The sequence below is a fragment of the Oncorhynchus gorbuscha genome, linkage group LG23, assembly GCF_021184085.1.
Source record: "Oncorhynchus gorbuscha isolate QuinsamMale2020 ecotype Even-year linkage group LG23, OgorEven_v1.0, whole genome shotgun sequence".
NCBI classification, from domain to species: domain Eukaryota; kingdom Metazoa; phylum Chordata; class Actinopteri; order Salmoniformes; family Salmonidae; genus Oncorhynchus; species Oncorhynchus gorbuscha.
Window position 1 is genome coordinate 34,080,589 of NC_060195.1, and position 17,281 is coordinate 34,097,869.

The following is a 17,281-nucleotide window of genomic DNA, read 5'->3' on the forward strand; positions in this document are numbered from 1 at the left end:
ATGTGTATGATGAATTGACCCCATGTGCAGTTGCAAACCGTATTCTGGCTTTTTTATGGCGGTTTTGGAGCAGTGGCTTCTTCCTTTCTGAACGGCTGTTCAGGTTATGTCGATATAGGACTCGTTTTACTGTGGATATAGATCCTTTTGTACCCGTTTCCTCCAGCATCTTCACAAGGTCCTTTGCTGTTGTTCTGGTATTGATTTGCACTTTTCGCACCAAAGTACATTCATCTCTAGGAGACAGAACACTTCTCCTTCCTGAGCGGTATGACGGCTGTGTGGTCCTATGGTGTTTATACTTGCGTACTATTGTTTGTACAGATGGACGTGGTACCTTCAGGAATTTGGAAATTGCTCCCAAGGATGAACCAGACTTGTGGAGGTCTACAATGTTTTATCTGAGGTCTTGGCAGATTTCAAGCTGTTTAAAGGCACAGTCAACTGGCACAGTGTATGTAAACTTCTGACCCAATGGAATTGTGATACAGTGAATTATAAGTGAAATAATCTGTCTGTAAACAAGTGTTGGAAAAATAACTTGTGTCATGCACGCAGTAGATGTCCTAAACGACTTTCCAAAACTATAGCTTGTTAACAAGAAATTTGTGGAGTGGCTGAAAAACTAGTTTTAAATGACTCTAACCTAAGTGAACGTAAACTTCCAACTTCAACTGTATCTTGCCCATTCACCCACTGAATGGTGAACACACAATCCATGTCTCAAGGCTTAAAAAGCCTTCTTTAACCAGTCTCCTCCACTTCATCTTGATTGATTGAAGTGGATTTAACAAGTGACCTCAATAAGGGATCATAGCTTTCACCGGGATTCACCTCTGTCACGGAAAGAGCAGGTGTCCTCAATGTTTTGACTGAATTGTATCATCTTCCTCCATTCTGCATCACCTACTTGGGATTACCATACCATAGAGCCATACAAGAACATGCCAAGATTCCAATTACCTCTCCCTCCCTCCCCATGTCCCTAAGGGGATATTTATTTCCGGGGAACTTGACAGAGGTGCAGCTTGCTAAAAGGTACCTTGATCTTCTCGCTCTCCTTGCATGCTCTCCGGCCGTCCTCCAGCACTGTCACCAGGTACTTATTCACCTCATTATCTGCCTTGTGCCGCAGCCAGTCCTCATAGCCCTGAGAGCGATGGCGGGAGAAGAGGGGAGGTGAGAGGAGGGGAGGTGAGAGGAGGGGAGGAGAGAGAGAAGTAAGGAGGGAGAAAGAAAGATGGGGAGAAGAGAGTGAAATGGGACATGAAGAGAGGGCCAATAGAAAGTCAGTGTCAGAGGTCAGGGTAACAGGGATAAGAGGGATAGAGGAAGAAAGATGCCAGAGGGAGGGAAGGAGGGATTTTATCAAGTCAGTTAAGAACAAATTCTTATTTACAATGACGGCCTACCCCGGGCAAACCCTAACGACGCTGGGCCAATTGTGCGCCGCCCTATGGTACTCCCAAATCACGGCCAGTTGTGATACAGCCTGGAAACAAACCAGGGTCTGTAGTTACAACCCGAGAACTGAGATGGAGTGCCTTAGACCGCTGCGCCACTCGGGAGCTCGGGATGATGCAGGGATGAAACAGGAGGAGGATAGAGAGGGTGGTAGGTGGATGGACAGAGAGGGAGCTACAAAGTCTGTTTAATAAGGGACTGACTGCAGGGCTCACCTAACCCAGTCTACAGAGCCTCCCCTTGTGTCCCACTTCAAAGCCTGGCTAAATGCAGCAGCAGCATCGCTAGCTGCTATCAGTGTGTCCCATATATATTTTTGGAAGGAAGTCCACCCTCCATTGTGCATTTCAAAAAGCCCTAGCAGCAGGCCACCAGAAAAGCCCATTCATAAAACAATACATCTAAGAGCTTGGACACGCTTCAACAGAAAAGAGACTCCTCTGATCATTTGTTTCTATACGAGCGACTATTGTACCGTTTGGTCATGTTCCAAGACAACGTTCCCCTTCTCTTTAAAAGAAAATCACCATCGCATAGCCAGCATTACTTTGGCTATGACAAAACCATAGACAACAATTCCATACTTCACACCCTAAAAAATAAACTTTTACAGAAAGGGAAAACAAATGTTTAACATGGAAGAGAGGTGGTGGAGACACATGGAGAGCCACAGAAATAGTCACTAGAATGTGAAAGGCCCCTCAGAATGGGGATGCCGGTTCTAGTAATTCTACATCTATTTGGGGGGGTTAAAGGGGACAGTGCTGCCGTTTCTTACCTGTTTGATGGCTGTGACAGTGATGACAAAGAACAGAGGCAGGCCACTAGTGACTGGGCTGGTGGGGGTGTCTACGATCACCTGTAGGAGAGAACAGCAGAAACTTTACGGACTATACAATCCCGTTCATGAAGTCTTAGGATAAAATGTACTACTAGCTCTAATAACTAGTCGACTAATTGTAATGGTAGCCTATATACTAAACTGTAGATAACACTGACTAGGTCATAAGTCCTAACGACTATCTCGACTACAACATAGGGAATGCAGAAAACTCCGTCTCGGGAGTTGTTCAGTACAGGAGTCATTTCCAAGACCATTTCTTAAATGAAAATACACTGAATGGGAAAATAAAGTTGGACAAGTTATGACAGATTCCTTCCTTGTATTGTGTGTGTGCGTGTGCGTGTGCACACCCGCCTAATCTCTCCGGTCCAACAGAGGGGCATGAGACATTTCATACCGAGACAGAGTGGGAGGAGAACCCAAGCAGCTTGGAGGACATCTAATCAAGTGGGCCAGGGCCACTGTGGTATTTAATCTGCACACACAGGGGTTGGTGCCTGCCGCCTGCCTGGTTCTGGTGCCAGCGTCTCAGACCACTGAGCAAGCTCTCCTCTCCTGCTGAGAGCAGTCCTCCACCGCAGGCCAGGGGCTGTACAGGAATCTGGTGTGTGTGTGTGTGTGTGTGTGTGTGTGTGTGTGTGTGTGTGTGTGTGTGTGTGTGTGTGTGTGTACATACAGGAACCTGAACCACTAATGTTCCTAAAGAGCATGCCTGCACAGGGCCAATCAGGTAATCCCAAACAACCAGTGGCTCAGGATCACCGCCTGACTGGAGCTACAAGCCAAAAGCTTACCAGCAAAAACAGCCCCCAACAACATGCAACGATTGTGTAATTGTGTGTGTGTGTGAGAGAGAGAATGTGTTGTGTAGCCTCTTAATGCTGTCACACGACAGATTTTACCCCCTCTCCCCTGATCCTGCAGCACGCAAAAGGCTCTCACCACCGGGGCTTCCACTGAGCAAGTGGCCTGTGTTACAGAACACACACACACGTACACACACCAGTGCGCAGAGTGGCTCTTATTTGTCATTCGGAGCATGAGCTGTACAAGCTGTCAGATAGGCATCCTCTGAGGCAGGAGCAGGAGACATGTTGTGAGCCCTCTCGGTCTGGTGTTCTCCTGCTTTCCTGTGAGAGGACTGACAATGAGGAACATGCTGCTTCCCCACTAACACAGCCTCACTCTTCCGCTCACATACGCAGGGCAGCAGTAGGTCTAGAGGTTAAAGCGTTGGGCCAGTGACCGAAAGGTCGCGGCTTCGAATACCTGAGGCGACAAAGTGGAAAATCTGTCAATGTGCCCTTGAGCAAGGCACTTACCTCCAATTTGCTCCAGGGGCCCTGTACTACTATGGTCTACCCTGTAAAACCACACCTTTCACTGAACCTATCCGGTGTTGGTAACATTAACTAACATCGATGCAAGGGTAACAGTGCCCTTTTTTGACCGGGGCATGTTCGTTATTGGTTCACAATTTGCTTTTTTATTATCGTGATTAATTCACATTACTGTGAATGCCCGTGTGTGTGTGTGTGTGTGTGTGTGTGTGTGTGTGTGTGTGTGTGTGTGTGTGTGTGTGTGTGTGTGTGTGTGTGTGTGTGAAATATATATGTCTACAGTACCACTTTGTATAGCCGTTAGATGCTAATGATAGTGTAACAGTATAATTTTAAACCGTCCCCTCGCCCATACCCGGGCGCGAACCAGTCTCTTTTTCAAACGAGCATTGCAGAGCTGGCTACAATTTCATCCCCCTGAAAAGATAGAACAAATATTACAACAAATATTATGGCTGAACTCAAATGTGCTGGTTGATAAAATACCTGTATTTATGGGAAAGTTGTTTGAAAAGGGTATTTTGTTCTTACATTATATTGTTAATTGGAATGGTAGAGTTATGTCCTTCATGGAGTTATCAGAATTGTACGGGAAGGTCTGCTCAATCCAAGAGTTTACAACCAATTGATTACAGAATTGCCCCAAAAATGGAGGCGGGTGGCAGCGGGAGGAGGTAGAAAACTGGTCTGTCTGCCCAATATAAAGGATCAAAACTGGCAGAGGAATAAAAATAGCATAAATAGGAAAGTATACCAGTTTCATTTGAGGACCAGGATGTTGACAACTGTGCCATACAGAATACAAACTAGTTGGGAAGAGATTTTTGATGTACCGATTCCATGGTACATTCCAATAACATGTAGTTATTGAGCTGCTTCACTGCTAGTATATTGTATATTTCGAATATTCAATAAATAATGTAAAAAAACTATTTAAAAAAAAGTATAAATGACCCAGATATGTGAATATACAAATCATATACAATAGTGACATTTTACACCAGTGCAGCATACTAGTGGACTGTACTGTTGAAATTAATTTGATCTGTGGGGATACGATGACACCTTATGCACGTAAATCCAAGACACTCCATTTAGTAGGATATTTCACATTTCATATGATCTGTATTCATCTGGGAATGTCCATATATTACAATTCATATTACCTGTTACGAATTTGCAAAAAGTACAATATTTTACCAATTATAGCTAGCACGCTAACATTAGCTAGGCTAGTGGTTAATTAAGAGTTAGTCTTCACTATTATTATACAATGTAGAAAATAGTAAAAAATAAAAACCCTTCATTGACTAGGTGTGTCCAAACCTTTGACTGATACTGTACATACAACAGAGCTGGGACGATAAACCGAAAAAGACTGACACCGATATTGCCCTCTTACGAAGCAAGTTTGCTTAGGTAGGTAGTTTCAGTGAATAGACTACATGTGCCTTTTACTGAGGAGTGGCTTCCATCTGGCCACTCTACTATAAAAGGCCAGATAGGTGGAGTGCTGCAGAGATGGTTGTCCTTCTAGAAGGTTCTATGGATCTATGTCAGAGTGACCATCGGGTTCTTGGTCCCCTCCCGGTCTCCCCGATTTCTCAGTTTGGCCGGACGGCTAGCTCTAGGAAGAGTCTTGGTGGTGGTTCCAAACTTCTTCCATTTAATAATATAGGCCCCGGTGTTCTTGGGGACCTTCAAATGCTGCAGATGTTTTTTGGTACCCTTCCCCTGTGCCTCGAAACAATCCGTTCGGACAATTACTTCAACCTCATGGCTTGGTTTTTTCTCTGACATGCACTGTCAACTGTGGGACCTTACATAGACAGGTGTGTGCCTTTCCAAATGATGTCCAATCAATTTTACATTTACCACAGGTGGACTCCAATCAAGTTGTAGAAACATCAAGGATGATCACATGGGCAACCAGTGAAAAACAAACACTATTGTAAATACAACCCATATTTATGTGCACATCACTACAACACTGTTTATAGACATTCTTCACATTCTTATTATGGGGTATTGTGTGTAGATTGAATCATTATTATTATATTTTTTTTTTTTTTTGAATAAGGCTGTAAGGTAACAGAATGTGGAAAAGGGGCCTGCATACTTTCCGAATGCACTGTAGCCATCTAGCAACAATATCATATTACAGTTGACAATCTAGCTAACGTGTTTAGAGTTCCCACTTCCTCAGGTTGTAAATTATGTAGCATATAGGCTAGGCTAATATCCACACAAAACACGCAGGCAAATTAATTTCTAAATAAATCTGATCATACATGATCCTATTTTGACTGATATGTTGCACATCAAAATATGTATCATGCATTCCCTGAATATGCTTGATGAAATAGCGAACTTATTTAATGTCTTACTTGGCACTGGAGAGTCAGTCTAGAGCCCTTCCGCTAATGTAACGCAACTGTGCATAACATTTTTATTTATTTATCGTTAGAGCAAAATGGGTCTATTTATTGAGATTAACGTACACACACCACCAGGCTAAGCGCTAAAGCATCTGAGACTGCTGTGATTAGTTAAGAAATCTATTATAAAAAAAGGCAGAGATGGACTGGGGCACATTGAACCTTCAGCCAGAATGCAGAATCTGGAAAAACAGGGAACAGACTCTGCATTGTTTCTCTCCCTGGGACTCAAAAGAAGAGAGAAACAGTGAAACCACCCTTGCCTCTTCTACAGCTGCAGGTGTTTCCAGACAGAAAGAGAAAACACTTCAATAGAATATGTGGAGCTGTGTGGACCCAGGTGTTAGACTCCTCAGTGGACCCACCAGTTCCATCTGATGAAGTTTTAATGAATATCTCCCACCGATCCACTCTCCTATCCCAGCCAAGCCCTGACCCTCACCACACTCCGTAAAAGTCTATTCAGCAGAAAGCAGCTGTAACTAATGCTGCCTCCTGGCCCCATAGGTGATGGATGTTGGGTGGGAGCGGACTGAGGAGCACATTGTTTTTCGATCTAATAAATTGATAAAAGCCAGTAGGGAGAGGGGCTAGATGCAGCCAGTCCAGGCTAGCTGCATCTGAAAGTGCTGAGGACAGTATTGTCCCCGACCGGTACATGGTCTGTCCCACCCGACCGGATTTAGTTTCGGGACACAATACTGCAGAGAGAGTGGCCACTACAGAGGGCACTATAGCACACAAACATTCCACAGCCATGCACTTAGTACAATACATTGAGTGAGCACCACTCCAATGTTCTCCCTAGCATTACCTAGGTGGGGAAGGCCATTTTCACTCAGCCTCATTAGTTTGGTGGAGTCTAGAAAATGTATGAGGGAAGGAGAGGTAATGTCACATGAATCACACAACTAGACCGTATCCCACCCGAATATCCACAAAACACCAGGCCCATTCCTCAAACTCGCCTCCTCCACACTGCACCAAAAACACTCAGACCTAGTCAGTCAAGAAGACGACTCCACAGAACTGATGTGAGATCTGACACTGAAAAACAGGGAAGAAGTGTGTCAGAGTGAGTGACTCACATCCCAGGGCAGGGGAGGAAATGGCCCTCTCATCCTCCCTCTCTCCCTCCATCTCCTGCCCCTGATCTGCTCCCATTCGATCAGGAGTCAGGCAGCAAAAGGCATGCAGGGCTATTTATAGGCGAGTGGTGCTTTTCTTATAAAAAAGGCAGCCAGAGTCTATTTGAGGCTCTCATAAGTACAGCGGGCTCCCTGGCTGCTGACGTCAGCGGTGCAGCTTTCGCTGCAGAGAGCGAGACTCACCAACAGAGGGATAGAGACCATCACTAAACGGGGAGGGAGAGACCTGCTGAGAGAAAGAGACCATCACTAAACGGGGAGAGAGAAACCTGCTGAGATGGAGACCATCACTAACTGGGATGGATGAATGGAGAGATACCTGCTAATGGAGAGGGAAAGGGAGAGAGGGAGACTTGTTAACAGGGAGATGAGAGAAAAAGAAAAGCTCAGTAAGAGAGTGAGAGACTAAGAGCAAGACATTGAACGGAGACTCACTAACTGAGAAAGAGGGGGGAAGGAGGGGGGGGGGGGGGTTGTGCGAGGTTTGGATTCTGGTAATTGAAAGGGTTTATTTTTGGCTGTGATGTGAATGCAGGTTGTTTGTGCTACACCGTGTGATATAATGGTAGGCTGCGTGGGGGGGACCTGGACAGTTAGGCTCTCTTCCAGAGAGGTTGGATTAGCTGAGAAATGGCATGCCACACGCCAGGCTGGGTAAACATGTGAGCACAGCCCATACCACCCCAAAACACACCCACACACAAGAGACACACGATTACAAAATCATGACTCACGTTTACACTGCACTTAAACCTTTCATCTTAATCAAACACACTATGCACATTTAGTTAACTGCACACTCCAGTACATATGGACTGCACACACAATACACTAAGATGAACCCACTGATAGAGACTCAAAATAGGTAAAGAACACTGATGGAGGAGGCTGTGCTGTTGGCTGGGGACATCAAATAACCAATAAACAGAGTTCAAGACCAACGCATCTCTTCAACCTTGTTGGGGTAGGGCTGGACGAAATGGCAAAAAATGTAAACAGTGACATGTTTTGGCTCTGTAATCCAGCACTTTGAATGTGAAATTATGCAATGACTGAGGTTAAATTGCAGATTGTCAGCTTTAATTTGAGGGTATTTCCATCCATTCCACACACACTTCTTGTGCATACTCCCCCTACTGCTGGGCAGTATACGTGTTTTGCGATATACCGGTATTGATGAACGGACCGGTTTTGGTTTTTACCTTCTATACCGGTATTTGAATGTTTGGTTTGTTAAAATGTGATACGCAGTGTGTAGCGTCCATCTTTACAGTTTACTTCGCTACTTGAGTCATCCCTCTCCACTCCCTCTATGCCACTTTCCACACAGACCTAGCTAAGCCCCGTCACTAATGGAGCGCATTTGATGTTCCTCAAACACGAGACACTTGCGTCATGGTCAATGCAGCATATGCAACACTTGCGTCATGGTCAATGCAGCATATGCAACACTTGCGTCATGGTCAATGCAGCATATGCAACACTTGCGTCATGGTCAATGCAGCATATGCAACACTTGCGTCATGGTCAATGCAGCATATGCAACACTGTAGTTGTCACTTTGCATCTTAATATAAATACTAGTATTCTATAATGACACTATTAGCTTGTGTTTCTTACATCTGCAAACAGCTAGTTTGTCTTTTCTTAGCAAGTTGGGCCTAAATCTTGTTAGCTGCTAATCACTAGCTAGCTAGCTAATACACGTACTGAGTAAGGGCAAGCGTAATTAGCTATACAGCCTGATAATACCAGTGATTGTGTAGACCTAAATCAACATGTTTGTGCAACAGTGTCTTCTAAATTAAAGTTGTAAACGCAAAGCAAGAATAATGTTAGCTACATGAAGTAGCTAAGAGAATACATTCAACGTAGCCAAAGATTATAGGAAACGCATATCAACACATTAGTTCCTACCCTGTCGCAATAACTCCTCCCTGGCATTCTCATTCATTGTAATGTCAAACACTATTAAAAAATGCCCACTATTATATTCTAACTACATAATTAGAAAAGACATAGTCCCATGATTCCAAGTGTTTTGCTCTAAATCACAAGTCAAATTGCAACATTGTTAAAAATAAGGCCCAGATTACTTGCCCATATCGTGCAGCCCTACATGGCAGGGTAGAAATGATCTCAAATGCAGAAATGGCTGAAAATTGACTTTTTGGGGGTTGAAGTTGAATTGAACAGTATAAAACAAAATCAGAAAGGAGAAAGACCCATTGAAATCACTTAGAATGTATGCGTTTCCACCCTGGGGTCACACACACACGACAAGAAAATTTACAACTATTATTAAAAAACAAAATAACGTCAAAAAAATAAAGTGATCTAATATGTTGGGCACATTGCCCAGCCCCAACTCCCCCTTATTTTAGTGGACCTAAAGTACTGTGACAAATGCAATTATATGTATTAAAGTAATAAAAAGTTAAGTATTTGGTCCTATATTCATAGCACACAATGACTACAATGACTACTAAACTTGTGACTACAAATGTTGGATACATTTGCTGTTTCAGATTGTGTGCCCAATAGAAAGGAATGCTAAATAATCTAGTGTGTCATTTGAGCAACTTTTATTGGTAATAATAGAATCTTTCTGAACACTTCTACATTAATGGGAATGTTACCATGATTACACATCCTGAATGAATAATGAGTGAGAAAATTAGACGCACAAGTCATACCGCAATGCCGAACAATAGACTGAGCATTAAAAGGACATTTCACCGCATATAGTCAATTCAGAATGTATTCAGAACGCTTTACTTTCACATTATAGCCTTATTCTAAAATGGATTAGTTCCCCCCCTCAATCTACACACAATACCCCATAATGACAAAGCAAAAACAGGTTTTTAGTAATTGCACATTTAAAAATAATCACAAGTACTCAGTACTTTGAAGCACGTTTGATAGCAATTACAGCCTCGAGTCTTCTTGGGTATGACTTCTTGGGTACGCTACAAGCTTGGCACACTTGAATTTGGGGAACTCCTCCCATTCTTCTCTGCAGATCCTTTCAAGCTCTGTTAGGCTGGATGGGAAGCGTAGCTGCACAGCTATTTTCAGGTCTCTCCAGAGATGTTTGATTGGGTTCAAGTCCGGGCTCTGGCTGGGCCACAAGGACATTCAGAGACTTGTCCCAAAGCCTCTGTTATCCTGGCTGTGTGTTTAGGGTTGCTGTCCTGTTGGAAGGTGAACCAGTCAGGTCCTGAGCAAGTTTTCATCAAGGATCTCTGTAGTTTGCTCCATTCATATTTCCCTTGATCCTGACTAGTCCCCCGGTCCCTGCAGCATGATGCTGCCACCACGTTTCACCGTAAGGATGGTGTCAGTTTTCCTCCAGAACTTTGGCATTCAGGCCAAAGAGTTTAATCTTGGTTTCATCAGACCAGAGAATCTGGTTTCTCATGGTCTGAGTGTCTTTAGGCTCCTTTTGCCAAACTCCAAGCAGGCTTTCATGTGCCTTATACTGAGGAGTGGCATCCGTCTGGCCACTACCATAAAGGCCTGATTGGTGGAGTGCTGCAGAGATGGGAGAATCTTCCAGAAGGACAGCCATCTCCAAACAGAAACTCTGGATCTATGTCAGAGTGACCATCGGGTTCTTGGTCCCCTCCCTGACCAAGGCCCTTCTCCCCGATCAGTTTTCCAAGAGTTAGCCGCCCATCCAGAGGCTTGGTGGTTCTAAACTTCTTCCATTTAAGAATGGAAGTGACTGTTCTTGGGGACCTTCAAATGGTGCAGCTTTTTTTTGCCACCCTTTCCCAGCTCTGTGCCTGAACACAATCCTGTCTCGGAGCTCTACGAACAATTCCTTCAACCTCGTGGTTTGTTTATTTTTTCTTTCTGTGGGACCTTAAAATAGACAGGTGTGTAGCTTTTCAAATCATGTCCAATCAAGGGAATTTACCACAGGTGGACTCCAATAAAGTTGTAGAAGCGTCAATGATGATTCATGGAAACAGGATGCACCTGAGCTCAATTTTCAGTGTCATAGCAAAGGGTCTGAATACTTACGCAAATAAGGTATATCTGTTTTAAACATTTGCAAAAAATTCTAAAATACCTATTTTCGCTTTGCCAATATGGGGTATTGTGTGTAGAATTTTATTTAATCAATTTTGGAATAAGGCTGTAACGTAACAAAATGGAAGAAAAAGGGAAGGGGTCTGAATAATTTACGAATGCACTGTATTTCCATTAATAAGCTATGAACATGTCACAATAATGACAGATTTCCTCACTACATGCAAATACGAGCATTTATGCATCTCACCGGTAGAAACGGGAAGCTATATTGCCATGCCTATCAGCAAACCACAAATGCATAGCGATTTCAGCACATGGAGCGCCCTGTGGAGGTGAAAAATATTAAAAAGTCTAGCCAGTAGTTTAAGCCAGAGGATTTAGAAACGGAACTGAAGTCTCAACTGATAGGGTTGCCATGTCGTTGAACGTTAAAAAGGGATGCTAGCAAAGAGATGTTCCCCTTCACTTCAAAGAGGAAGAAAAGCAGCAGAAAAGTCAAGCCGAGATAGCGTAGCTAAAGTTACCTAGCAAGTAAACTACATTTGTTTATCCTAAACCAAAATCTAGCTGGTTTTCAGAATATGCTCGCTAGAAATTCCGAAGCACAAACATATAAATGGAACATGTAAAGTGTTCCCATGTTTCATGAGCTGAAATAAAAAAAGCTGAAATGTTCCACACAAAAAATAAAATACATTTGCTTCAAATCAAATCTTATTTGTCACATACACATGGTTAGCAGATGTTAATGAGAGTGTAGCGAAATGCTTGTGCTTCTAGTTCCGACAATGCAGTAATAACCAACAAGTAATCTAGCTAACAATTCCAAAACTACTACCTTATAGACACAAGTGTAAGGGGATAAGAATATGTACATAAAGATATATGAGTGAGTGATGGTACAGAGCGGCATAGGCAAGATACAGTAGATGGTATTGAGTGCAGTATATACACATATGAGATGAGTATGTAAACAAAGTGGCATAGTTAAAGTGGCTAGTTATACATGTATTACATAAATATGCAGTAGATAATAAGTACAGTATATACATATACATATGAGATGAATAATGTAGGGTATTAGGTAGCATTGTTTAAAGTGGCTAGTGATATATTTTACATAATTTCCCATCAATTCCCATTATTAAAGTGGCTGGAGTTGAGTCAGTGTGTTGGCAGCAGCCACTCAATGTTAGTGGTGGCTGTTTAACAGTCTGATGGCCTTGAGATAGAAGCTGTTTTTCAGTCTCTCGGTCCCAGCTTTGATGCACCTGTACTGACCTCGCCTTCTGGATGATAATGGGGTGAACAGGCAGTGGCTCGGGTGGTTGTTATCCTTGATGATCTTTATGGCCTTCCTGTGACATCAGGTGGTGTAGGTGTCCTGGAGGGCAGGTAGTTTGCCCCCGGTGATGCGTTGTGCAGACCTCACTACCCTCTGGAGAGCCTTACGGTTGTGGGCGGAGCAGTTGCCGTACCAGGCGGTGATACAGCCCGACAGGATGCTCTCGATTGTGCATCTGTAGAAGTTTGTGAGTGCTTTTGGTGACAAGCCAAATTTCTTCAGCCTCCTGAGGTTGAAGAGGTGCTGCTGCGCCTTCTTCACGATGCTGTCTGTGTGGGTGGACCAATTCAGTTGGTCTGTGATGTGTACGCCAAGGAACTTAAAACTTACTACCCTCTCCACTACTGTCCCATCAATGTGGATGGTTAGTGAGCATTTCTCCTTTGCCAAGATAAATCAATCCACCTGACAGGTGTAGCATATCAAGAAGCTGATTAAACAACAGGGACACAGGTGCCCCTTGTGCTGGGGACAGTAAATGGCCATTCTAAAATGTGCTGTTTTGTCACAACACAATACCACAGATGTCGTAAGTTGAGGGAGGGTGCAATTGGCATGCTGACTGTAAAGTCCCCCAGAGCTGTTAACAATTTAATATTATTTTCTCTACCATAAGCCCCCCCAAGCATTATTTTAGAGAATTTGGCAGTACGTCCAATTCACCTCAAATGCAGAACACGTGAATGGCGTTGTGTGGACGAGCGGTTTGCGGAAGTCAACGTTGTGAACAGAGTGCCCCATGGTGGTGGTTGGGTTATGGTATGGGCAGGAACAAGCTACGGACAACGAGCATTTTATCAATGCAATTTGAATGCACGGAAATATCGTGACTAGATCCTGGGGGCTATTGTGAGGCCCATTTTTATAAGGCATCTGTGACCAACAGATTCATATCTGTATTCCCAGTCATGTGAAATCCATAGATTAGAGGCTAATTAATTTATTTCAGTTGGACCGATTCTCATTTGAACTGTAACTAAGGCTGACCCCAATTAGTCGACTGGTTGATTCTTTGGGCCATAAACGGTTGTTCGCCCAAAATTTTATTTAGGTTGAGCGACAGCAAATATATATTTATTTCTTTATGGCACACGAGAGACACCTGTCTGATTTGCGGCCATCTCAGTGAACTAATCCATTGCAGACGATGAGAGTAATCCATTGTGGAGGTTACGTGGATGGCACAGTCCAAGAAGGGGAGGGTGGCCAAAATGCACGTCTCTCTCCAGAATGTGCTCTACGACCAATTTGTGCACATGCATTGTGTGAATTCTCTGCATATATCAATTCCCCATTACATACATCACCAGCAGTACCCTACATTTACCTTTAATTCCTAATCTACAATGTTTGGTTATGGTAATTTCTGTAAATGCATTCAATATATTATTCCAGGTATTTCCATTGTCAAAGTAGACACGTAGTTTGCAGTGCGCACAACCTATGCTACACTTGTGATAAATAAGTTAGTTTATTTCATTTATGAGCTGTCAATTTAGGTCATTGTCTTTTGTTTGGAGCGCTACAGTCATTGTGGAGTAAGGAAGCGCACCGGATTACAGATCGAAGTAGGCCTATAGGCTACCTGGCCTGTGTTCAAATGTGGGCATATAAAAATGTGCCCATTTGAGAATATGATAGTATTTCAGATTGGCTTAACGCACCACCATAATGTTCTGGAGCTTCTCAAAGTAATATGTTCTTCCCCTCAAACAAAGTATATTTTTACATCCATTGAGGACAGTAGTTCAATGTATTTTTAAAATCTTTCCAGCTCTCTCCCTTTTGATAACCACTCCGTGTGAATGGGAAAAATGTCATGCCCTGATCCAGTGGAAACATAAAATAAGTCTGGCTGATGAGCTCTTAACCCTTGGACAAATAGCCTACAGTGTGTCTGGCTCAGTCACTGGCACCGGGAAACTGAGGAGCCCAGAATATTTTATATGTTTGAAGTTAATTTGCAGACAAGCCATGCGTAACCAATGTGATTTATAGGATATTTATTTTTCAGGGTATGTTCTACCTGCAGGCTGCAATGTTTTATTTGTTGGCTTTATGTAGGCTACTTTTACGTAAATTAAATGAAACTGTTCCACAAAATGTCCATATGAAAACCATAACTGGCACGAAATAGTCAGATAAATTGGCATTCCACATGAAAGGTTGCAGACTCCTCGTGTAGCCAATTGCCGACAACTTCAGGAGAGTAATAGCAGAATCTGGTAAAGCCAGCAAGAGGATGGTCGGGCAGGTTCTCCTCTTCTGGTTATCTTGATCTTTGGCTCCCTCGAGTCAATGGTCTTATTTAAATCAAACAGCATCAACCAAGCATATAGTTGATTTTATTAAAATACATGGGTGCGTATATTGAAAAATTCACGTTTCAAATTTCTACCAATCAATTGGTCGACAGAACAGACCACTTTCGGCCAAACAAGATTTATTTTAGTCGGGGACAGCCTTAACTTAAATCTTTGACATTGTTGCCGGTTGTGTTATATTATTGTTCATTATAATTAGGCAGCTGCTGTCTGACGATGTGATTTGTAACTTCTCAAGCTAATGTTTTCATTAGGTTACGTTTAGCTAACCGTTAGGCTAGCTAGCTACCGCAGATGCCAACATGACTGTTCTATTTAGAGTCTAATCAATAACTGCAGAGGCACGAACATCAAGCTCAGCACCAGGAACTAGCGTAAGTCACCGGAAATCTATTAAATCTTTCCATGACGAGCAAATAAATATACTGGAGCTAGGCATGCACACGGTCCGCGGCAGGTAGCCTACCGGTTAAGAGCTTTGGGCCGAAAGTTGTTGGTTCGATTCCCGGAGCCGGCACAGTGGAAAAATCTGTCAATCTGCCCTTGAGCAAAGCAGTTAACCCTTAACAACTCCTCCTCCCTGGGCATCAATTAAGGCAGCAACCTGCACCTCTCTTATTCAGAAAAGTTGGGTTAAATGCAGAAGACACATTTCGGTTGTGTAACTGACTAGTTATCCCTTTTCACGGTCTTGTCATCATGGTTGGTGTGTTTATAAGTAGGCTACACCTACTGTAGTTATTAGGATGCAAGTTGATTGTTAATGCAGTGACCAACTGGTGTCTGTTGGGAAAAAGTATTTTTTGCGAAGGTTAGTATGCGTGATCCATTGCCATGAGGGCGGTGGGTGGACAAAGTTGTTGTTCGAGTGTGTATTGATGGGGGCAAAGTGTAAAATGTTGGCTGAAGCACTGACTATGAGTCCTACAGACTAACCATGCTGCTGCTGCTGACCTTGACATATGCTTCAGTAGTACAGAGCCTGTAAACCCATCGGACTTTAAACAAGCCAGGACAGCCAAAAGTAGTAATGAAAACAGACTACCCGGTTGAGAAAACAAAAACCACCAATAACACTGAACTGTCCACAAGACTGTGGACTGTCCACAAGTGCTGCTCAAACTTTTACACTATTTGCTAAAAGCCCCATTGACTCAGAGTGTAACAAAACACCATTCCACAGTACCCTTTTTAATTCATTGTATGGTTACACATCTTCATGACCAGTCAACATGTCATTCCATGAAATCGTCTCCAAGAGGTTGAAGCAGTGGGTGGTGAAGAAAGTGGACAAGAGGCTTGTCCAGCTGGCTGTGGAGTTCAGAAAGGGCCAGACGGTGGTCTACAAGGAGCCAGAGCCACAGTTCCCCAAACCCAACATCACCAAAGCCTGCTAAACCAGCTGCCATTCCCCAACACAAGAAGTTCACCAGATGAAGAACATTCAACCAACATCCATATTCAGTTAGACTGATGTTGTAGTATAATATTGAATGCCAAGTATGCTCACAACTGCATTGTGGTCCAGATATTGCTAGCTGTCGTACATATGTATATAAGTGTTTTATATAACTTTGTTTTACTAGTACTGACAAGTGGCTAAATGATTCCAGCTTTATCAGAAACCTATAAAGTGTTGATTTCAACTTATTGATCAATTCATTAAATGTATTTGGATAAACTCGCATCAATCTTAGTGCTAAAACAAATGATGCAGGGAGTTTGTGTATCATTTAAACTAATTGGTTGGCAAGTAAACATGTTTCAATAAAACAGTAGGTTAGTCTGTCAATATAGCAAATAAATAGACATGGCTTGTATTCAAGACAACGTTTAATTGCTCTGAAGACCGAGGTGAATTTACACAGCAGTGCACGGTTAACATAGATCCAGTGAACCTGTAATCTAGTACCGCCACTGTTTTGAAGTCTGCCTTCAAGGGTGAGACGAAGAAAGAAATGATGGCTCCTGTCTGGCTGTAGTCTTACAAAGCCAGGGAAAATGAGTCAGCCTAGAGATCCTGCAACATCCTGGAAGATAGGAACACCGTTGAGTCCAACGGCTCTATTGAACTAACAGAAACATATTTACTCGTGTGATCGGCGAAACACAAAAGGCCGCAATAATAGCTACAAACATCTCCGTTAATTTTTAATCACAACAGGCTTAATCAACCAATGACGTCATTGGTTGAAGTCTCCCGGCACAAAAATTTTAAAAAACTACAGCTAGTCTATGTCTGAAACACCTCATCACTCAAAATTAAGCAGAGACCAGAAAAACACCAAAATAGAGTCTAGTGGTTAAGTTCCCCTTTAATTTACAAGAACTAAT

The 17,281-nt window shown here is 42.9% G+C and overlaps 1 protein-coding gene across 8 annotated transcripts in view; it reads right to left on the reverse strand.

The window, feature by feature from the left end:
- The window catches only part of LOC124010896 (phospholipid-transporting ATPase 11C-like), a 79,685-nt gene that overhangs the window by 40,006 nt on the left and 22,398 nt on the right, over positions 1 to 17,281 (reverse strand). For all 8 annotated transcript variants that reach the window (XR_006834511.1, XR_006834512.1, XR_006834513.1 and 5 more), the window contains exons 4-5: positions 2,243 to 2,323; positions 1,043 to 1,150 (exon numbers count right to left, since the gene is read on the reverse strand). Coding sequence is in view for 5 of the 8 variants with exons in the window: in XM_046323664.1 (XP_046179620.1) it covers positions 1,043 to 1,150; positions 2,243 to 2,323 (189 nt within the window). In the remaining 3 variants the exon portion in view is untranslated. The remainder of the gene's footprint in view (positions 1 to 1,042; positions 1,151 to 2,242; positions 2,324 to 17,281) is intronic.